At 44.8% G+C, this 24266-nt stretch overlaps 1 protein-coding gene across 1 annotated transcript; it reads left to right on the top strand.

Moving 5' to 3' along the window:
• The first annotated feature begins 274 nt into the window (after positions 1-274).
• On the top strand, positions 275-4410 carry LOC102136673 (putative uncharacterized protein encoded by LINC00346). The gene is given in 1 exon segment (XM_065533481.1): positions 275-4410. A coding segment is annotated over 1 exon segment (489 nt). The 5' UTR covers positions 275-866; the 3' UTR covers positions 1356-4410.
• The last annotated feature ends 19856 nt before the right edge of the window (positions 4411-24266 follow it).

The raw sequence follows: 24266 nt of genomic DNA, 5'->3' as shown, positions 1-24266 counted from the left end.
AGGAAACAGGCAGCTTTCATTCCCAGCAGCGTGGGATCCTCGCCCAAGGCCGGGAAAACACAGGAGTGAAATGACAGCTATAGAAGTACACTCCACAGGCTGCACAAAAAGAACAAAAACAGTGCTACACACACCAGTAAGCAACGGCACTGGCATGCTCCACCTCCTGTGGGCAGCCTGGGGATGAGGTCATTTTCCAAAACAGGGAGCTGGTCAGCATTTTCCATGCCCAGGGCAAGTTCCCCTTGATGGGCAGCGCCTAACGACCAGCGCTGAGTCAGTCTAGGAGCAGAAAGACTGGAAACCCTGGAGCAGGAGCCACGTCAGCGTGACTCAAGCAATGGCAAGTTTTCACAGCAACAACATGAAACGCCCAACAGGGTGATGACTATGGGAGGAAGACGGACCGGAACCTGGATAGTGCGTGCACTGCACACCCTCCTGGTTAACAGCCCCACGCCCCGAGAGCTGTTCTTTACACAAATTTCTTCTGTTAAAGCAGCTCGTGTGGCTTCTGCAGCCTGGTGGAGCCAACACGTGCCTGTCACGGAGGTGAGGAGTGGGTGCCCACCAGCATTTCATGCTGACCTTCCAGAAACACGGTGTCCCTCAGAGCCTTCAGCCTGCAGGACAGAGCCACCCCTGGTCGTTCTGTTGGAATTTCGGCGTTCCTGTCTTTAGGCGACATCCGCCAAGCGCAGTTTGTGTGAAGAAACGCATTCTGTCGTGTCTGCCGGAGCCCAGCGTGGCTGCTGTGCACGAACCAGCTTTTGTGGCCCACAGAGCGATGACTCAGTCTGGAGCTCGGCTACTCTCCGGCCCGGGGTGCTGGCATTTCCCTGGGGCCCAGTGCCTCTATTTTCCCCATGAGGCCTCAGCCAAGAGGAGGTTCTGGAAGAAAGGAAAACACTGGTGCCGAGAGAGAAGGGCTGGCCAAGAGGCACCACGCCATCAGTGCTGATGGGGAGAGGCGGCTCCAGCCCGGCACTGCTGTCCTTACGAGGCGTGTTTCCTTTTTATTCAGAGGAAGGGCAGCAGAGGAACACGTCATGGAGACGGACCGAGTGGAAGGAGCCAGGGATGGCGACAAGCAGAAGGAAGTGTATTTTGTCCCCAACCAGGGAAACTTTTGTTTCATGAGACTTACTTGCACACGTCTGATGGCCGCCCTGGACGTTCATGGACTTTTGTTTTCACTCAGATTTTGTGGTTCAAGTGACACAAAGCATGAGGACGTCACTGGGTGAAAGGGCCAGGTCACCCCACCGCGGAGGGGCACGCCCCAGCTGTGGACCGCGGGAGTGGGCTTGTCCAGTCTTCAAACACAGGGACAGGATGTGCCCATCTCATGTTAAGACGTGAATAATAGTAGAAATTTCTGTTACAGGAGAACTCTCTGCATTATCCTCACCATTTTCCTGTAAGAGTAAAACTTCTAAAAAATTATTATGAGCACACTAATTCCTCACTTAAGGTCATCATTAGGTTCTTGGAAACGGCAACTTTCAACAAAAGGACAGACAGCAGGTGCTCAAATAGCATTCTTTCCTTCAACATCATTTCATCCTAAGGAGAAAAAATGGATTTTGTTACATGTCTTTTCATTTAAGGCTGCACTTTCCAAGAACCTACTGATGACATCAAGTAAGGACCTACTGCACCTTACAAGTTGCTGGCATTTGCAGAGTGCACCCCAGGTGGGCCTGGAATTGACCTAAGGTGGAGGAGAGCAGGTGTGCTGCTCCGTCCCGGCTGTGTGGCTCCGTCCTGTGGACTGATACGGGTGGACAGTCAAGAATGCTTTCAGGAGAATGTGGGTGGCCTGCCAATGGGACCTATTCCAGAGGTCTGAGAAGAAACTGTCGTTTAACCTAGAATCCTATGAGGAATCAAACTAGCTTTGACATGAAAAGGAAAAAGAATGACGACTCTGAATAGGTAGAGACTCAGAACAATTCTTACCCACTCATCGTTTAGGAAAAATTCTTACAGCACGTGCTTCACCAGGGTCACCAATTGTCCCAATTTGCTTGGGACTGAGGATTTGTTTTTGTTTGTTTGTTTGTTTTGAGACAGAGCCTCTCTCTCTGTTACCCAAGCTGGAGTGCAATGGTGCGATTTTGGCTCACTACAACCTCCATCTTCCGGGTTCAAGTGATTCTCCTGTCTCAGCCTCCCTGAGTAGCAGGGATTACAGGCACCCACCACCATGCTGGCTAATTTTTCAATATTTAGTAGAGATGGGGTTTCACCATGTTGGCCAGGCTGGTCTCGAACTGCTGACCTCAGATGATCCACCTGCCTCAGCCTCCCAAAGTGCTGTGATTACAGGCATGAATCACCATGCCCAGCCTACTCAGGGGGTTGTATGGACATGGGACTTTTAATGCTAACACTAGCATAGCCTCTGTCAGACTGAGATGATGGTCACTCTTTAGCCAAACATCGCCACCACTGTCCCCCAACATCCACAACAGCAACAGTTTGAGTAAAGACGCAAGTACCACCTGCGGTCCAAATACTTGAGTGTGTTAACGGTGTGTTGGGTGCGCACGGTGGTACCCAGAGTCTCCAACTAGCTCCTCGTGAGCTGGGTGGGGCATGCAGGGGAGGAGGCAGAGCTTCCTGCCTGTCTGGGGAGGCTGCGGGCTCCAGCTCTGCAGACTTTGGGAGGAAACCAGTGTTCACACACTTGTAGTAATGCACGTGTAGTTTAGGGTTTCTTTGGAACTCAGCTGTGGACAAAGCACAGAACTCAGTTGTCTCTGTAGAAAAGGGTGGCCTTTCACCCGGTACCAGCTGAGGGGAGTGCGGTGGTGAGAGCACCTGGTGGTGGCCGAGAGGAGGCACGGAGCAGAGTCAGGGTCCCCTCACAGAGTGAGTGCAGAAGACAGAACCACAGAGGCAGTCGTAATGACATTACTTCATTTGGGGTTAAATTAGGGTGCACATCACACAAAATCCCCAAACCACAGGGAATGAAATGGAAGTTGTTTCTCTCTCGTTCTCTCTCATAAAACAAGTCTGAAAGCTGCAGTGTCATCAGATCCACGGCCCTGCATCTCTGCCACACCCCACCATGCACCTCCACTCCTCCCAGCCTGGGGCTTCCAGAGCTCCAGGAACTCGGGAGAAACAAAGACACTGGGATCTTCTGCCATGGAAGCAGAGAGGAACGCTGGGGAAACACAAGGGCACTTGCTGCCACAAGTGCCTCCTGGAAGACCAAAACCCAATGCCATGACTGCCTCCCTCCAGCAGCGCCAGCATGAGTGAGCCAGATCCCCACCTTTGATCATCGAGGCTGAGAGGTAATATCTGAGGTCGACAGATCAAGAACTAGAGATAAAAGCAAACCACGCTGGTGGTAAAGAGGAGGAATGACCGTAAGATGCCTCTGAAAAGTGGGACTGCGGGGAACCTCCTCTTGGTTTCTGGTTGCACGTGTGAATTTGTTGAAAACTGAACATATTAAGATGTGAGCTTAGGAGTTGGCAGCCTGCAGCATGGGGAGGTGTGGGAAATGGACAGTCTCAGGCCAGGTTGGGCTGGAAAGTGGTGCCACCTCGAGAACAGTAGGTGAACATCTACCCCCAGTGACGACATTCAGACCTTCACCCAGCATCCACTTCCAGGGGAGATTTTCACAGAAATATTCACGAGTGCACACAAAATATACAAAGGATGATGAGGGTTGAACATTGTTATGACAAAACATGGGAAGCAACTTAAATGCCATCCGTGGGAAACGGTCTACTGGTGGAACTGTGGGGCTGTGGGACACTGTGGGTGGGTGAGAAATGGAGAAGCGTCTCCAAGCATCAGCAGGATAAGACGGCTCTATCTGTTTTCAAAGGAGAAAAAGAGCAAGCCCCAAGCTGTGCATTTACACAGGGACATGAGTGCATCCATCTGTAATGCGTCTGTCACCCCACACCAGGAGGGTTTACCTCTGCATGGGGAGAGGGTGAAGAAGGGTTTTCAACTGGTGCTAGACTGCCTGGGTTCAAATCCTGCTCCTACTTAGTGCTGTGCATTTGGGCAAAATACCTAAACCTCTCTGTGCCTTCCTTTCCACCTCTCTGAAGCAGGGTCTGTGACAATGCCCACTCCTCCTTCATAAGATGGTGGTGAGGATTAAATGAGCTGATGCCCTCACAAGGTGTTTGTCCACCAGTGATATGGTTTGGCTGTGTCCCCACCCAAATCTCGTCTTGAATTGTAATCCTCCTAATTCCCACGTGTCGAGGGAGGGACCCCGTGGGAGGTGATTGGATCATGGGGGTGGTTTCCCCCATGCTGTCCTCATGATACTGGGTTCTCATGAGATCCGATGATTTTATAAGGCAGCTTTCCCTGCTCTTGCACGCTCTCTCTTGCCTGCCGCCATGTAAGATGTGCCTTTTCCCTTTCCACCATGATTGTAAGTTTCCTGAGGCCTCCCCAGTCATACAGAACTGTGAATCCATTACATCTCTTTCCTTTATAAACTGCTCTGTCTTATAGCAGTGTGCGAATGAACTAATACAGTAAATTGGTACTGCAGAGAGTAGAGTACTGCTATAAAGATACCCGAAATGTGGAAGCAACTTTGGAACTGGATAATAGACAAAGATTGGAACAATTTGGAGGGCTCAGGAAAAAGACAGGAAAATGTGGGGAAGTTTGGAACATCCTAGAGACTTGTTGAATGGTTTTGACCAAAATGCTGATAGTGATGTGGACGATGAAGTCCAGGCTGCGGTGGTCTCAGATGGAGATGAGGAACTTCTTGAGAACAGGAGTGAAGTTCTCTCTTGCTATGCTTTAGCAGAGACTGGTGGCATTTTGTCCCTGTCCTAAGATCTGTGGAACTTTGAATGTGACAGAGATGACCTGAAATTGGAACATATGTTTACAAAGAAGCAGAGCATTAACGTTTGGAAAATTTGCAGCCTGACAATATGATAGAAGAGAAAAACCCATTTTCTGGGCAGAAGTCCAAGCTGGCTGCAGATATTTGCATAAGTAATGAGGAGCCAAGTGTTAATCACCAAGACAATGGGGAAAATGTCTCCAGGGTATGTCAGAGGACTTTGCAGCAGCCCCTCTTATCACAGGAATGGAGGCCTAGGAGGGAAAAATGGTTTCATGGGCCAAATCTAGGGCCCCACTGCTCTGTGCAGCCTCTGGACTTGACACCTTCTGTCCCAGCTGCTGCCACTCCAACTCCAGTAGTGGCTAAAAGGTGTCACATACAGCTTAAGCTGTTGCTTCAGCAGGTGCAAGCCCCAAGCCTGCACAGAATTCAAGAATTGAGGTTTGGGAACCTCTGTCTAGATTTCAGAAGAAGTATGGAAACAGCTGGATGTCTAGGCAAAAGTTTGCTGCAGGGGTGGAACCTTCATGGAGAACCCGTTAGGGTGGTGAGGAAGGGAAATATGGGGCTGGAGCCCCCATAGCAGAGTACACACTGGGTCACTGCCTAGTGGAGCTGTAAGAAGAGGGCCACCATCCTCCAGACCCCAGAATGGTATACCCACTGACAGCTTGCACTGTGGCCTGGAAAAGCTGCAGACACTCAACGCCAGTCCATGAAAGCAGCCAGAAGGGGGGCTGTACCTTACAAAGCCACAGAAGCAGAGCTGCCCAAGACCATGGGAACCCACCTTTTTCATAAGTGTGACCTGAATGTGAGACATGGAGTCAAAGGAGATTATTTTGGAGCTTTAAGATTTAATGATTGCCTCACTGGATTTTGGACTTACAAGGGGCCTGTAGCCCCTTTGTTTGGCCACTTTCTCCCATTTGAAATGGAATAATTTACCAAATGCCTGTACCCCCATTGTATCTTGGAAGTAACTAACTTGGTTTTGATTTTACAGGCTCATAGGTGGAAGGGACTTGCCTTGTCTCAGATGAGAATTTGGACTTGGACTTTTGAGTTAAGACTTTGGAGGATGGTTGGAAGGGCATTATTGTGTTTTGAAATGTGAAGACATGAGATTGGGGAGGGGCCATGGGCAGAATGATAATGGTTTGGCTGTTTTTCCACCCAAATCTCATGTTGAATTGTAATCCCCATAATCCCCACATGTTGAGGGAGGGACCTGGTGGGAGGCGACTGGATCATGGGGGTAGTTTCCCCCATATTGTTCTCATAGTAATGAGTTCTCACAAGAGCTAATGGTTTTATAAGGCATTTTTCCCTGCTCTTTTTTGCTCTCTCTCGCCTGACGCCCTGTAAGACATGCCTCTTCCCCTTCTGCCATAATTGTAAGTTCCTTGAGGCCTCCCCAGCCATGCAGAACCACGAGTCAATTAAACCTCTTTTCTTTATAAATTACTCCGTCTCAGGTAGTATCTTTATAGCGGTGTGAGAGCAGACTAATACAATCAGCTTCTATGTTGTTGGCAGTTTTACCATGAGCATGGATTCCTGTATTCCTTCTGAAATTTTCTTTAAAAGTTTCAGCTTATATAGAAAGTATATTTGACACTCACAATCCTTCCCAGCCATAAAAGACAGTGGGGTGTGAGTGTGTGGGGTGGGAGGCAGCAGTGGCAGCCCAGTAACAACAGCAGTGTATGCCGGGAACAGCTCAGCAGCAGGGCAGGTCAGGGCTGACCTGAATTGCCAGGCTCGCTACACCGAGTGATTTGGTTTGCAAATAAATATTATTTGTTTCTGTTTTAACGTGTAAATAGAGCACCTGAATTACCCAGTAATATAACTCTGAAAATGCTACATTTCTACCTGACTTTATGCCTAGGAGAAACAGTCTGGGAGCTGAGGACCACTCACCCTACAGGGGTTGCAGCAGAAGGAAGGGCAGGCACAGACATTGTAGGGCCCCACTGAACAAGGGTGCTCTGGCCATAGCACTGCCCCGTGTCAAAAGCAGGAGAGAGGTTCTGACAAGCACTGCTCACAGCGTTATTTGATCCCAATGCTTTCTATCAAAGATGAACTGAAAAATATTCATTTTGTCAAAAATATTTTATCTTCCTATCATTATACGGAGTACTCCACATTAAAGAAAAAAGCCAGGTATGTGATACCGCCGCTGCTATGGCCACTTGGAGAGGAGATGCTGCCCACCAGGCCTGCGTGTGTGACGACGGGTGGACTCAGGTCACAGCAGGAAATGGGAGTGGGCCTGCAGGGTTAGACTGGATCTGCAGGCATGGGCCTGAGCTCAGGGTTCCCAATACATAAAAATAGGCCCAATAATGAATGCAAATGTGCAGACACAAACATTCACACACACAATGGGGCACATGCACACATGTGCCTTCCAGAACATTCCTTCCAGAGGCACAGACCTTGACCCTGACTCAGAGCAAACACCAGAGAAACTCAAGTTGCGACCTTGACCCAGGAACTGGGAGCCTGTGCCAGGGTTGGAAAGGTTAAAAGCGTCTGGGGAGCGTCCCAGCAGCAGGAGACCGAAGAGACCTAACCGTGGTGCTCCCTGTCTTCTGAACCAGGTTCTTTCTTTCATTTTTATTAACTTTTATTTTAGGTTCAGGGGTACATGTGCAGGTTTGTTATACAGGTAAACTCATGTCACAGGGGTTTGTTGTACATATTATTTCATCACCCAGGTATTCAGCGCAGTATACAATAGTCCTCTTTTCTGCTTCTCTCCCTCCCCCCACCCTCCTCCCTCAACTAGACCTCAGTGCCTGTTCTTCCCTTCGTTGTGTTCATGAGTTCTCATCATTTAGCTCTCACTTATAAGTGAGAACATGTGGTATTTGGTTTTCTGTTCCTGCGTTCGTTTCCCAAGGATAATGGCCTCCAGCTCCATCCATGTTCCCACAAAAGACATGATTCCTTCTTTTTTATGGCTGCAATAATGTCCTTTACAGTGAACCAGATTCTTCACTGCAAGGGTTATCTAATATCAACCCCACTCAATGAGTAAAATCTTTGGGAGGATTCACTATCGTTAATTTTGTTCTCAGTATAATTTGTGCTATTGGTTTATTGTTCATGTGTAAAACTGGAAAAAATATTCTTCAATCCAATCATGATCAGTGCCAAGCTATGATTGCTATGGCTCATTTAAATCAAAGAAAAGGGGGAGATGTAGGGAGACCCCCTGAAACTATTGCTATGGAATAAAAGATGAAATGCTCCTGATTATTGTAAATACAAAATTGCATGCAGGATTGTGTAAAAACAATGCCAGGTTGGGCTGCCAGAATGAGCCGACAGCACGAGATGTGCTTCCCCCTGCAGAGAGCCTGTGAATGGACGTGCAGTCAGGGAGGTTTCACATCACCAAGATTCCTATCCCAGAAAAGCAGATGTTCATCGCTCTGGGAATGGAATGCAACCCTTGTGGAGAGCCTATAAACGGACGCATGGGGCGGGGGGCACCTGTCCATATGGATAAGATAGGGCTATAAATGCCCTCATCTTGCCACAGCTCTTCCAGACCTCTTTAGGGTTAAGGCATACTCCCTTCTGAGAATTTCTGGTCTAACCGGTTGTCCAGCTTCACCTCCTATTTCTATGGATTGTTTGTAACCAGCTTTTGCTGCAACTGTTACTGCTGATTAATATCTTGCTAATCACAGGTTATGGAAAGACTGTGTTTCTGTTTTAAGGCTCTGTTAGAAATTACTGATGCACACCCTATACTGTAAATTCTTATCTCTGTATACTGTACTTCTGCATACAGATGTTATGTTAAAGAATTACTTCATCCCCATCTGACCATCTCACCTCATAATCAAAGGACCCCGAATTCCTCACTAACCTACCCCCACCCTCACCCTCACTAAACTTAATAGTAAATGCTAGTATATCCAGTGCACTGGTGGCATTGTGGGACCAGGAGGTGGTGACCCCCCTGGGCCCAGCTTTCACTATTTGTGTGTGTCTATTATTTCTTGACCTGTCAATCCACCTGGGAACAAAGAAAGAACCCTGTTGCATTGTGGGATGCTGGCCAGATCCCTCAATAGAGGACATTATTGTGACACCTGGAGACATGTGAGTAAAGCCTGTAGGTGGGTGGGGTGGTGGTCAGCACAGCTGTCATGCATGGTGCCCAGGGGTGACTATGGAGGAGTGTGTCCTTGTTTCTCAGAATCACACCCCAAACTTTTGGGGCATGATAGAGCAGGAACTTCAGATTGTTTGGGAAAGAAAAATGTGTAAAGCCAGATCAAAATGAATAAACCAGAAGCTGACCAATGAAAAGGGGAAATTTATATATAGTGTTATCAGAAATCAGTAGAGAACGGATTAAATATCATGACTTAGCATTGGGGGAAATAAGTTTTAAATCACTACCTCACACCATGCTCCAAGGTATATTCCACATGGAATAAAAAAATGAATGTCACAAGCTAGACCAAGGGCTAATGTCCTTCCACATATAGAGAATATTTTAAAAATTAATCAGAAAGCCTATCAAATCCCAAAGGCATTTTTGCAGAAATAGAAAAATCCATCCTAAAATTCATATGAAATTTCAAGGGACATTGAATTGCCAAAACAATCTTGAAGAAGAACAAAGTTGGAGGCCTCACACTTTTGGACTTCAAAACGTATTACAAAGCTAAAGTAATTTTCAAAATATGGTATTGGCATAAAGATATACCTATAGACAAATGGAATAAAATACACAGCCAAGAAATAAACCCTTGCGTATATGGACACATGATTTTCAACAAGGGTGCCAAGATCATTCAATAAGGGAAAAGACCGTCTTGCCATCAAGTGATGTTGAGAAAATTGGACATTCACATGCAAAAGAATGAAGTTGGACCTTTACCTTCTACCACATACAAATAGTACTTGATATTAATTACCATATATGTATACATTTAATTATAGTTTAGCTCTTATTGTTATTTTGTAAGATTTAGCTCTTACTAAATGTAACACTAAAACTATAAAACTCTTAAAACACACTTCAACAACTTCATGACATTGCAGTTGGCAGTAATTTATTGAATATGACACTGAAAGCACAGGCAACAGAGGAAATGAGATAAAATTGACCACAGCAAAATTTAAACCTGTGCACCAAGGGACACAGCCATCAAAGGCAACTCATGGGACGCAAGAAAATATGTGCGAATCAGATACCTGATAAAGGGTTGATATCCAGAATATGCAAAGAACTCCCACAACTCAACAACAACAAAACATTTAAAAATGGGCAAAGGACTTAAATAGACATTTCTTCAAGGAACATCTACAAATGGCCAATAAGCACACGAAAAGATGCTCAACATCACTAATCATCAGGGAAATGTAAATCAAAACCACAGTGAGACACCATCTCACACCCATTAGGATGCCCACCATAAAAGATGATTCGAGTTGAAGGACATGGATATTTTCTCTCACCACAATGAATTAAACTAGAAATAAGTAATAAAAAGACACTTGAAAAATCCTCATGTATTTTAAGTAAGATATATACATCTAAATAACCCATGCGCTACAGACGATAACATGGTGGAAATTTAAAAGTATTTTGAACTAAATGATAATAAAAGTACTACATTTCAGTAGCTTTTAGCTTATAGTTAAAGCCTTGCATGAAGAAAAGCATGAAGATAGAAATATGTATTATGGAGTAAAAAAGCCTAAATAAACTGAGTATGCATTTTAAGAAGTTAGAAAATAAAAATAGAAGAAATTAATGAAATAGGAAATAAATGTATAATAGAGAAGATCAATTAAACCATTACTTGGCTCTTTGAAATAACTAAAAAATTTAAACATCCATTGGTGAGACTGATCAATGAAAAGAGGGAAGATATAAAAATTTCAAGACTGTAAAAGGTCATATTGAATCTTTCTTATTAAAACGATAAGAGGATATTGTAAACATTTTAAATCAACAAACTTGAAATTTTAGATAGACAAATTCCTTTAAGAAATACAAGTTTTCAAAATATACACAAGAAAGAAATCTGTATAGTCCTAATTCTAAATTTACTGTCTGAAGATGCAATGTAAAACCTTCCCACAAAGAAATCTTTAATCCCAAATGAATTTGCCTGTAAATTCTTGTAAACATCTAACAATAAAATGGCAAACACAAATTCTTACAGAGAATAAGTAAAGAAGGAGCACTCCATATTTATTTTATGAAACCAAAACAGCATCGATGCCAAAACGTGACATTCCAGGAAAGGAAAACTGCAAGCCAACTGTGTTAGGCCGGTTTGGCATCACTGGAAAGAAGTACCGCCAGGTGCGGTGGCTCATGCCTGTAATCCCAGCACTTTGGGAGGCCGAGGCGGGCGGATCACGAGGTCAGGAGATCGAGACCATCCTGGCTAACACGGTGAAACCCCGTCTCTCCTAAAAAATACAAAAAACTAGCTGGGCGAGGTGGTGGCGCCTGTAGTCCCAGCTACTCGGGAGGCTGAGGCAGGAGAATGGTGTAAACCCGGGAGGCGGAGCTTGCAGTGAGCTGAGATCCGGCCACTGCACTCCAGCCTGGGCGACAGAGCGAGACTCCGTCTCAAAAAAAAAAAGAACAAAACACAGAAATACCTAAGACTGGGTAGTTTACAGAGAAACAGGTTTATTTAACTGGCTCCTGGTCCTGCGGGCTGTAAGGAAGCTTGGCTCCAGCATCTGCTCCGTTTCTGGGAGGCCCCAGGGCGCTTTCACTCAAGGCCGAAGGTGAAGCGGGAGCAGGCACGTCACTCATTGAGAACAGGAGCGAGAAAGAGAGGGAGACGGAAGGTGCCACACACTTTTAAACAAGCAGATCTCGGGAGAACTGATTCACCATCTTAAGCGTGCACCAAGGGGATGATGCTCAACTACTCCTGAGAAATCCACCCTGTGATCCAATCACCTGCCACCGACCCCACCTCCAACACAGGGGATTACATCTCAACATGAGATTGTGCAGCACAAACATCCAAACCACACCACTAACTACTCATGAGCCTAGATGTAAACCACGAGCACGTCAGGTTTATTCCAGGAATACAAGATGGGTTAACGTTTGGAAATTAACCAGTATAATCCATCACGTTAACAAGAAAGAAAAAAGAAAAGTCATCTGATTATCTTAATCCGCGCAGAAAAGTGTTTAATAAATACACATTTGTAATATAAAAATACGAAACTTTCTTATCCAAATTAAGGGAAACTACAAGACAGAGCGAGACTCCATCTCAAAGAAAAAAAAAAGAAGAACAAGAAAACTATATACATATAAAAGCAATCGGAAATCAAATGTTAAGCAAGAAGCCTGTTTTAAAAACGCATCTTCCCCTTGCCTGTGGGCTCCGCAGTTCCGAGGCGCCCTCGTTACTCCCTGGTTTCTTTCCCGAGCCTCCCCAGTGTCTCCTGCAGCCAGAATAACGCCCCCCACCCATGTCCACAACCTAATCCCCAAAACCTCGCCTGGCAGCAAGGACTTGGTAGACTGAGGGAGCTGGGGACCTGGGGGTGGTAGAGCAGCAGGGACTTGGCAGACTGAGGGAGCTGGGGACCTGGGGGTGGGAGATTCTCCTGGGTGATGGGGCAGGCCTCCTGGAATCACGGGTGGGAGGCGGGAGGGTCGGAGGTCAGAGCGACTGAGGCCAGGTCCTAGGCCTGCGGCACCCGCTTAGAAGCTGGAAGAGGCAGGGACAAGGATTCTCTTCGGGAGCCCTGCGGACAGGCTCTGGCCTCTGACCCCCGGAGCTCTGAGATGATAAATCTGTGCTGCTTTAAGTCTGCACAGTTGTGTCATAGCGACCCAGGAAACCAGCACAGGCCTCCTTGGGGCTTCGCCCCGTAGCTGCCAGGCACTGAGCCCCACTGGAATGCAGCCTGGTTTGGACGCGGTTTCGTGGGCTGACCTTAGCGCCCCATCTAGAAGTCAACTGTATTCGCATTGCCTCCGAGTCCCCATCACTCCTCCCCAGCACTGATGTCTCACTCCCATGTGTGGGCGACAGGACGGCAGATACGACCTATTTTTAAACCATTTTCTCCCATCCCCCATGCGAATCTGGCCTCATGGACCGTTTCTGAGTTATACCATGGCAATCCTTAAATGAGGCCTCATGGCTGGTGTGAACACTCTACTGTAAGACGTTCTTTTGGAATGGAGCTGTTTTCTTACTTTCATATTCAGATTGTTCATGACCTGTTTGTGGAAAGACAAGTGAGTTTTGTATACCGACATCGTGTCCTGCAATCCAGCTATACTCATGCATTCTAGGCGCTTTTTGTGGATTTCTTAGGGTTTTCTACATATGGGATCAAATCATCAGAAAATAAAGAACATTTATTATTCTTTTGAAATTTGGTTACATTTATTTCTTTATTTAGCCTTATTGCGCTGGCTAGACCCTCCAATACAGTGTTAACTAGGAGTGTCGAGAGAGAACATCCGACTCCTGTTCCTGGTCTTACAGAGCACACACTCAGTCTTTAATCATTAAGGATGAAGTCAGCTGTAAGCTTTTCATAGTTGTCCTTTACCATTTGTTTTTATTTGGTTAAGGATGTTCTTTTTCACTCCTAGTTTTTGAGAGGTTTTTTTTTCTTTTATCATGAATAGTTCTTTAGTTTGTCCAAAAATGCTCTTTCTCTACCTATTGAGATGAATGTAAATAGAATGTGGTTTTTGTCCTTTATTCTGTAAATATGGTATACAAGGGAATTGAAGTTTGCATGTTCATTCAGTCTTGTAGTCCTGGAATAAATAACATTAGATCATGTTCATCTTTTTTATGTTTTCTGGATTTGGTTTCTAACATTTTGTTAAGAATTTCTGTATCTATGTTCAAGAGGGATACTAGTCTATAGTTTTCTTTTCTTGTATATTTTTCTTGTATATTTCTTTTCTTGTATATGTTTGGTATCAGGATAATACTAGCTTCATAGAATGAGTTGGGACTTATTTCCTCCTCTTCTCTTTTCTGGAAGATGTTGTGTAGAATCTGTGTTGATTTTTCCTTAAATATTTGGTAGAATTGTCCAGAGAAGCCATCTGGACCTGGAGACTTCTTTAAGTTTGATTGTAGCAGTGTGGGGATAAAATTAAAATTTAATTTTCTTAATATTTATAGGGCTATTAAAAACAAATTTTACATGGTGTGAGTTTTGGCAGTTTGCATCTTTTTAAGAAAAATTCTGACCCACTTCTCCTAAGTTGTCACATTTATGTATGTAGAGTTGATCACACACTTCCCTAATGTCCCTTTGATGTCCACATGGCCTGTGGTGATGTCTGTTTTATTCCTGATACTGGTCATTTGTGTCTTCTTTTTTTTTCTGTGTCAGTCTTGCTAGAAGTTTATCAGTTGCATTGATCTTTTCAAAGAACAAGCTTTCTTTCATTGCTTGTATTTATTGTTTTACTGTTTTCAATTTCACAGATTTCTCTTTTCTTCATATTTTCTTTTTTCTCTTTGCTTTGAGTTTATTTTGTTCTTCTTTGTCTGGGTTCTCGAGGTGGTAGCTTAGATTACTGATTTCAGATCCTCTTTTCTAATGTGTACATTTAGTGACTTCAATTTACCTCTCATGGTGCTGTGTCCCATAAATTTGGATATGCTGTATTTTCATTTTTATAAGGTTTATTATATTACTTTTGATGATTTCCAGAGCATTAAAATGGTTGTTTTTCACAGTTTTGTCCAATTTTATAGTAGCTTTTTGGAGGAACAATCTGTTAACCCTCACTCTGTCATTTCAGAAGTGAATCTCCCAACTTTTATTGAACATAACTGTAATCATAGTATACCAGTAACCTGGAATACTGATGAATTTTTAAAATTTTATTTTATAAACATTTTCTTGTGTTATAGTGTCATCTTCATTAAATTATGGAAATGGCTGATTAATGTTTTATCCGCTGGGTAGATGGTTGGCTTACCATTTCCCTACTCTTGGACATACAGCTAATTTCACATTTTTGCTTTTATCACTGTACTCATTTCCTTCCCCACCTTCAGCACTGCGTGGTTTCCCTCTGCACTGTTGGCCTCCCAGCTGCTCCTCCAGCTCCAGAGCCATGGTCCCTGCACAGGGTGCTGGTCCTGCTCCCAGCCCCGTGGCTGAGTGTCCAGTGTGGTTTCTTGTTCTTCCCATCCTGCTGAGCGCACACCTGAGTTCCAAGCAGCCTCAAGATACAGAAAGGCAGGTGGTGCGGCCAGGAGAAGCAGGCACTGAGCAATGGGAAAAGAGATCAGAGGGCGGCCAGCGGCTGGCCCCCTCCATTTTCAGGGCCTGTGGTGCTCTGGGGCGTGGCTTCTTGCAGCCCTCACACCAAGTGGATGCACGTGTGGTGTGAGCTGCAGGGTGCACAGGGCTGCGTCACTCCACATGGCCTCCTCCTCTCCCTGCCTGCAGCCCTGCACCCTCACCCTTGCTGCCCCAGGTCTGTGCCTCCCAAATAAGGCATAGTCTCTGTTTTCAAGGGAACCCAAGCAAGGAGGTCCAGTACCAAAAGAAAACATTTCTACTGAATGAATAGGCACGTACAGAGTTGAAAGGACTCAGAAAATCCTTTGCTACTTTTCCCCTTGAGGCACACCAGCCCACTGGGGCATCTGGTCTACCTTCCTCTTCTCTCATGTTTTTCAATCCCTGTGGTTCCCCGCACCTCCCACCCCCAACATTTTTTTTTTTTTTCGGTCGTCTCCCAGGATCTTTTGTGCTCTTCTCAAACTTGGTTCATGACAGAGACTCTCAGCCAACAGTTTTCTTTCTTGAAGGAGGAGGGCTTCAAGTTCTCCAGTATATGGCATAGGAGGGGAAAAAGAACACGCTCCCACAGGAATGAGATAGCCGGGAAAGGAGTGAATCTTATTGTCAGCCGCAGTGTGTTGTTTCACTAGTAGAGTCTCTGTTGTTTTCTCTCTTTTACAAAAGACCCCATTGTATTATACGCTTTTGGAATGGCCCAGATACCTTGTAGAGGGGTGGATACGTGCTCTGCCTCAAAGGCAAGGGGGGGCAGATGAGACACTTTCTTAGTGCATAAACAATGGAACAGTTTATATCTTTGAACGTGTGGCTTTTTCCATATTTGGTATCAGCTCCGTAAGACAGAACCCCAGAGGTAATATGACTGCATTATAATGTAGGAATATTTCCAAGCCCTTTGACACACAAACTGATTTAATCTCCAGAAGGAAGATGACATTTAAATTCTGGCACACTCATTTTGTGTGTGTGTGTGTGTCAGGAGGAGGGATTGGGAACCAAGGAGTGGGGGAGGCGATCTGGATGCAACCTGTAGAAGGCTGTGATCAAGTAAGGCTACTTTTGTTCTCACAGGCTCTCTAGAAAGGTGACAACAAATTCTTCCTTTCTCAGAGGCTAGTGCCTCAAGGGGAAAAGTAGCAAAGGATTTTCTGAGTCCTTTCAACTCTGGACGTGCCTATTCGTTCAGTAGAAATGTTTTCTTTTGGTACTGGACCTCCTTGCTTGGGTTCCCTTGAAAACAGAGGCAAGGATGAAAGTGGTTATGCCTTATTTGGCATGGCACGAATATCCTGCCATGCACCTGGTCGGTGTTTGTTATTGGAAATTAAGTGATCCAGGTAATGTGCAACTGCAAATATTTAAGTCTTAAAAAGAGACTGAGAGCTCCTCATGCCTCCCCAAACACATAAGGGTTCATCTATCATATACATATATATATATATATATCTCCAAGTCATAAAATAAATCTCTTTTAAAAGACTCTAAAAACTGGCAGAGATAGGGGGAAACAAGAGGACAGAAAAATTAGTATATCATAGGAAGTCCAAGACCAGACGGGTGCCAAAAGTAATTTTGTTCCAGGAGGACAGAGTCAAGGACAAGACCTGTGAGCAGAGGTGTCACTCTCATGATCAAGGATGCTGCCCAGAAAGCCTCGGGGAAACTGCAGTTTCTCTGATTTGCCCAAAATGCCCACCGTGATCTGGTCCACCCTTAATTTCATCATTTTATTCAAATTGCCTCAGATCTCAATCCTGGAAACCAACGTTAATTGGCCCATGGAATGTGTGAGGATTTTAAAGGCCGGAATGGTGATCTTTAAAGCATTAGTGGCTATTTTTGAAACTACCAAGGGAACAACTCATTTAACCTTGAAAGAGGCAGCTCATGGAAAAGAAATTAGAAACACACTAAAAGTGAAATTAAAATGCAATTGATGTCCAACCAGCAGCTTTCCTGATGTGACACATGCTGTCCTACGGTAAGTCTCATGCTCTGCTGCCCCATCCAGCTTTTAATTTCTGTGCTTAGAGAATAGGAACATTTTTTAAACCTTATTTAACTTATGAAATGTGACAAGAATGCGTTTCTGCCAAAATCAGGAGAGTGCTCTTAACATGATGAGACAACTTGATTGATCAATCTACATAATCAATAAAAATTTGCAAATTAAGAAAAAAAAGAATTGTCATTTGTACCTGTCAGACTTGATCAAAATTAAAAGATCAAGTAACAGATCAGGTAACAGCCTCAAATACAGACTTTCCAGAATCAGTTTCTTAAAACTTTAATACTTCTTATCGAGCAAAATATTTTCAACAGAACTGAAACAAGGGCTTGAACAGAATTTTAAGCCAGCCTCAGTACAGGGAACCTTCACTGGCAGTATTTTTATATGCTTATTGGCCATCGGAATTATTTTTCTATGACTTGCTTGTATGGTCTGTCTAGCTTTATGCCAAACTGTCTTTATTGATCTGTGGTTGCTTTCCTAAGCTACTGATATGGTTAGGCTTTGTGTCCCCACCCAAATCTCATCTTGAATTGTAATTCTCATAATCCCCGCATGTCAAGGGAGAGACCAGGTGGAGGTGACTGAATCATGGGGACGGTTCCCCATGCTGTTCTTGTGATAGTGAGTGAGCTCCCAATGAGATGACAGTTTTATAAGGAGCTCTTCCCCCTTTGCTCGGCACTTCTCCTTCGGGCCGCCCTGTGAAGAAGAGGCCTTGCCTCCCCTTTCCCTTCCGCCATGATTGCAAGTTTCCTGAGGCCTCCCCAGCCATGCTTAACTGTGAGTCAATTAAACCTCTTTCCTTTATAAGTCACCCAGTCCCAGGCAGTTCTTTATAGACTGATACAGCTACCAATCATGGCTTACATGTGGCATGTATTCTCACCTTTTCGTCCCTTGCTTTTAACTTTGTTCTAGTGTCCTTAACCTGTACGTTTTTGTCTTCAGGTAGTCAAATCTGTCCCCATCTTCTTTGTGGTTTCTGAACTTAATTTCCTATATAAAATTGCTTTCCTGACCACAAAATTTCAAAAATATGCTGCTACATATTCTTTATTCATTTGTGACTTTGTTTTATGTCAAGTTCTGTTTTTTTTTTTTTTTTTTGAGACCGAGTTTCGCTCTTTCACGCAAGCTAGAGTGCTATGGCATGATCTTGGCTCACTGCAACCTCTGTCTTCTGGTTTCAAGTGATTCTCCTGCCTCAGCCTCCCGAGTAGCTAGGATTATAGGCGCCCACCACCACACCCAACTAATTTTTGTATTTTTAGTAGAGATGGTGTTTCACCACATTGACCAGGCTGGTCTCGAACTCCTGACCTCGTGATCCACCCACCTCAGCCTCCCAAAGTGCTGGGATTACAGGCATGAGCCACAGCACCTGGCCATATCAAGTTCTTAATCCATTTAGAATTTATCTTTGCATGTGGTATGAAGGAAGCATCAACTTTCATTTTCTTCTACATATATAGGCACTGCCCCCAAAATATTTATTGAATGGCTTCTTCACACTCTTGAAACACCTCCTTTACCATGTACTGAATTCTGTGTGTGCTTGGGCAGGCCACTGGGTTCTGCTGTGTTCCTCTGGGTATTTGACTATGTTTGTGCCAGCTTCCTACTCTTTTTTGTCTAGAACATTCTTGGTATTCTTATACATTTATTTTTCCTGCTGAACATTGGAACTAAGTGATCATGCTACCCAAAAGCTCTCCTTGGAGCTTCAATTAGAACTGATCCCAGTACTTTGGGAGGCCGAGGCAGGAGGATCGCTTGAGCCCAGGAGTTCGAGATCAGCCTGGGCAACATAGGGAGATTCCCATCTCTACAAATGACAAATTATTTTCAAAAAGGAGCCAGGCATTGTGATGTGTACCTGTAGTCCCAGCTACTTGGGAGGCTGAGGCTGGAGGATGGCTTGAGCCTGGGAGGTCAAGGCTGCAGTGAGCTGTGACTGTGCCACCGCACTCCAGCCTGGGCAACAGAGCAAGACCCTGCCTCAAAAAAACCTGCATCATATCTCTATATTAATTTAAGAAGAACTGTTAATTTTTATGGAAAATGTCTTCGATATTAAGAACTGGAAATTTTGGAAAATGTCTATTATAAGAAAACAAAGTACCCCTCCCCACATGCATGCGCACACACACACACACACACACACCCCATCCTATTTAAACCCTGAGCGTTTGTGCATTTGTTTCCCGATTAGTCAGATTCTGAGGGAGGAATGTTAAAGTTCCCCACGATTGTATTTTAACAAGTTCTCCTTGCATTTTTGGTATTTTTGTTTGTGTATGTGGTTTGGTGCATGCAAGTTCTTGGTGGTTTACTTTTTTAGTTGATTATTCTTTTTAACTTTGCAAAACATCCCTTCCCTAGTGACACTTGTGGATGTCACATTGGTCCCCCAGGATCCCTGCCCCTGCTGTCTGCCCAAAGAGGCTGACCTGCACCCTGGGGGGCTTTGCACCTCGGCCCACAAATTGTAGAGAGGCTGCTCCTTTTCCAAGGGCTCAGCTCAAGTTGGTGCCAATGTTTCCCCAATGGCTTCAGAGTCCTTCCCACTGACTCTTCCCTCTGGTCCTGGTAGCCACTCCCTTCCCTACCCTGTCAAGCCTTGGCAGAGGACAGTTCCACAATTGCCACTACAGAGTGTCACCTGCGGGATCCTCAACACTACCCCACCCTTGAAAACCCTCCTCAGACCCTCCGAATTTGAGGATGCTGTCTGCTTCCTGGGAAATTTCCCTTTGGCCTTAAATTCCACTTTGCCCGCTGTTCTGTTCTTTCACATGTGCATGTTCCTCTTTTTAGTTATATCGTATTTTTAGGCTGCCTCATAAAAATAATAGAGCTCAGTTTTCTGTTTTCAATAATCTGAGTTTTTGTCTTCTTATAAAGGAATTTACTCACTTCAGATGTACTGTTACCAACTCATTATATACTTCAATTTTAGTCTTTTTTCCTGTTTCCTGATATTTATCAAATTATTCAAAAGAATTTTAATTTAGGTTTTGATATTAGTAGTTGATGTCTTATTAATATAACGTCTCTGGACCAAGAGTGATTACCTTTCTATTTCTGAGTGTCATATCATACCTCTACTTCAATGTCAATGCACCAAAATAAATACTTCTGCCTCCTGCCTTCTGCTGGAGATAAGCTCAGTAGCCAGCTTTGACTTGTCAAATGGTGCTGAGACAACTGGATATTTATACGCAAAATAAAGAACACGACCCCTACTCACCCCACATGCAAACATTAACTCAAAATAGATTAAAGGGCTAACCTGTAAATTCTTAGAAAAAAGACGTAAGTATAAATCTTTGCAACCTTGAGTTAGCCAGTGGTTTCTTCATTATGACACCACAAGCACAACCAACAGCAACCAAAAAATAGACATGTTGGACTTCATCAAAATTAGAAATTTTTGTGCTTCAAAGAACAGCGGCAGGAAAGTGAAAACATAACCCACAGAATGAGAGAATATATTAAAAAAAACAGATATCTGACAATGGTCTAGTGTGCAGAATTTATAATGAATTCTTACAACTCGACAATAACATGATAAATAGCACAATTAAAAATTGGGCAAAGGATTTTAATCCAAATTTTTTGTTTGTGCAAACAATATATGCAAATTGTCAGCAAACACAAGAAAGATGAGCTATGTTATCAGCCATGAGGGAAGCGCAAATCAAAACCCCCATGAGAGACAACGTCACACCCACTGAGATGACTATAATCAAGAAGACGGACAAAATCATGTGCTGGAAAGAGAGGGTGGAAGAGAGAGAATATGGTACAATCTCAACTTGGGTGGAGTCTGGGTGAAGAGTAGGGGAAGAAATACATAGCTGCAATTATTCTTTAAGTCCGAAATTATACCAAAAGTAGAAAGTAAAGAAGAAATGATATTCATTCCCTTATCCTTCTCCAACCTGTGTGCCAGCTATTTTGCTCATGTATCTCTGAAATAATTCTGAAAAGCAGTTCTCTGTACACAATGTTAAGTTGTATATATATTTACATAATCCAATGAGTTTATTTTTGGGATTATGTATTCTATACATGCTTTAAATTGTATTTTTGTCAACATCTTGGAATTCAGGTTTGACTCACTTAGTTCATGCAAAATATCTGCCATATGACCTAATTGGCAAGGCCAGCCCCCACTGTCAAGTCAGGATGCCAATTAGAAAAAGTCTAACCTTGTTTTTCTAACTCAAATACACTCATTACTATTATGTATTTGTGAGGCAACCTTTTTACTTCTGAATTCTAATTTCAAGATGAAAGAGAAGAGGGGAGGGGAGGAGAGGGGAGGGGAGGAAAGGGGAGGGGAGGGGAGGGGAGGAGAGGGGAGGGGAGGGGGGAGGGGAGGAGAGGGGAGGGGAGGGGAGGGGAGGGGAGGGGAGGGGAGGGGAGGGGAGGGGAGGGGAGGGGAAGAAAGGGGAGGGGAGGGGAGGGGAAGAAAGGGGAGGGGAGGGGAGGGGAAGAAAGGGGAGGGGAGGGGAGGGGAGGGGAAGAAAGGGGAGGGGAGGGGAGGGGAAGAAAGGGGAGGGGAGGGGAGGGGAAGAAAGGGGAGGGGAGGGGAGGGGAAGAAAGGGGAGGGGAGGGGAGGGGAAGAAAGGGGAGGGGAGGGGAGGGGAGGGGAAGAAAGGGGAGGGGAGGGGAGGGGAGGAGAGGGGAGGGGAGGAAAGGGGAGGGGAGAGGAAAGGGGAGGGGAGAGGAAAGGGGAGGGGAGAAGAAAGGGGAGGGGAGGGGAGAGGGGGAGAGGAGGGGGAGGGGAGGAAAGGGGAGGGGAGAGGAAAGGGGAGGGGAGGGGAAAGGAGAGGGGAGGGGAGAGGAGGAGAGGGGAGGGGAGAGGGGGAGAGGAGGGGGAGGGGGGAGAGGAGGGGGAGGGGGGAGAGGAGGGAGAGGGGGAGAGGAGGGAGAGGGGGAGAGGAGGGGGGGGAGGGGGGAGGGGGGAGGGGGGAGGAGGTAGAAGTAGATAGTTAGCCAGGGTGAACACAGAACCCGTCAAGGTTTGTAAATTGAATGAGATACGGTTCCTGCACATTCAATTTTTCTTATGGGAGTTCGAGATTCTCCCTCCCAGGAGTGATGAACTTTGGTCACCATGGTTCGTGTCCACGTGTTTCTTATTTCATATTTTCTATCTATCCATCCATCTATTGATCTATCTACCATCTGTCTATCATCTGTTCATCTATCTGTACTATCTTCTGAATCACTGGAGAGTGAGTGGTAGACATAATTTATCCCTACATTTGGGCCTTCTTTTACATAACTCTGGTATAAATATCAATGTCGGAAAATTTAACATTGATATAAAATGAATATCTAACATATAGTCCATATTCAAATGTCACCACTTGTTCCAATAATGTTATTTACAGCAATTTTGAGAAGGCTCCAATCCAAGATTGTGCATTGCAGTTGGTTGCTGGTTGGTTTTTGTTTGTTTTTGTCACTTTCAACCTGTGGGAGGTCCTCAGCCTTTCATGGTTCCTCATGACACTGATTCTTTGTTATGAGTACAGATCAGTAATTTTGTAGAACGTCCTTCAGTTTGGGTTTGTCTGAAGTTCCCTCATGAGTGGATCTGGTTATCTATTTTTGGTTGGCATCGCCAGTGGATGAACATCTGATTTATGGTGTAAATGATGTTGGGCTCCCATCAGCGCATCGTTGTCAGAAGACACGTGGTGTTGATTTGCTTCTTACTGTTGATGTTAACTTTGATTATGTGGCTAAAATGATGTCTGCCAGCTTTTTCCACTGTAAAGTCACTGTTGTTCTATTTATAACTAAGGAACAATTTGTGTCTGTGGAAGGGGTGTAACTCTTGTAAACTGTGGGAGAAATAAAGAGAGATCAGACTGTTACTGTGTCTATGTAGAAAAAGGAAGACATAAGAAACTTCATTTTGATCTGTACTAAGAGATATTCTTCTGCCTTGAGATGATGTGAATCTATAACCCTTGCCCCAACCCTGTGCTTGCAGAAACATGTACTGTATTGACTCAAGGTTTAATGGATTTAGGGCTGTGCAGGATGTGCCTTGGTAAAAATGTGTCTGCAGGCAGTATGCTTGGTAAAAGTCATCGCCATTCTCCATTCTCGAGTACCCAGGGACACAATGCACTGCGGAAGGACCGCAGGGACCTCTGCCCAAGAAAGCCTGGGTATTGTCCAAGGTTTCCCCCCACTGAGACAGCCTGAGATATGGCCTCGTGGGAAGGGAAAGACCTGACTGTCCCACAGCCAGACCCCCGTAAAGGGTCTGTGCTGAGGAGGATGAGTGGAAGAGGAAGGCCTCTTTGCAGTTAAGATAAGAGGAAGGCATCTGTCTCCTGCTCATCCCTGGGAATGGAATGTCTCGGTGTAAAACCCAATCATACATTCTATTTACTGAGATAGAAGAAAACCGCCTTATGGCTGGAGGTGAGACGTGCTGGCAGCAATACTGCTCTTTACTGCACTGAGATGTTTGTGTAAAGTCAAACATAAATCTCGCCTATGTGCACATCCAGGCACAGCACCTTTCCTTAAACTTATCTATGACACAAAGTCCTTTGCTCACATGTTTTCCTGCTGACCCTCTCTCCACCATTACCCTATAGTCCTGTCACATTCCCCTTGCCGAGAGAGATAGCAATCAATAAATACTGAGGGAACTCTGAGACCAGTGCCGGTGCAGGTTCTCACTTGCTGAGCGTCAGTCCCCTGGGCCCACTTTTCTGCCCCTATACTTTTTCTCTGTGTCTTATTTCTTTTCTCAGTCTCTCGTCTCCACCTTGGGAGAAATACCCACAGGTGTGGAGGGGAGGCCCCCTTCAGTAAACTAAAAATAACATCCTAAACCCCCCAACTGACTGAACGGACCCCTTTTTGGCCAATGGAACCCCAGAGAAACCTCAAAATCTGAGTTCCCAGCCATGATTGGGCGGGAGATTGGACATGTCTCATTACACTCCCTCCTTTTTTTCAGTTAGACACAACTGACCAGCATTAATGTTGTAATAGAGATCGTAAGACTGATGGAATGAACTCTTTGTA

The sequence above is a fragment of the Macaca fascicularis genome, chromosome 17 (genome assembly GCF_037993035.2).
Source record: "Macaca fascicularis isolate 582-1 chromosome 17, T2T-MFA8v1.1".
NCBI classification, from domain to species: Eukaryota; Metazoa; Chordata; class Mammalia; order Primates; family Cercopithecidae; genus Macaca; species Macaca fascicularis.
This window is presented reverse-complemented; position numbering and strand designations above follow the sequence as displayed.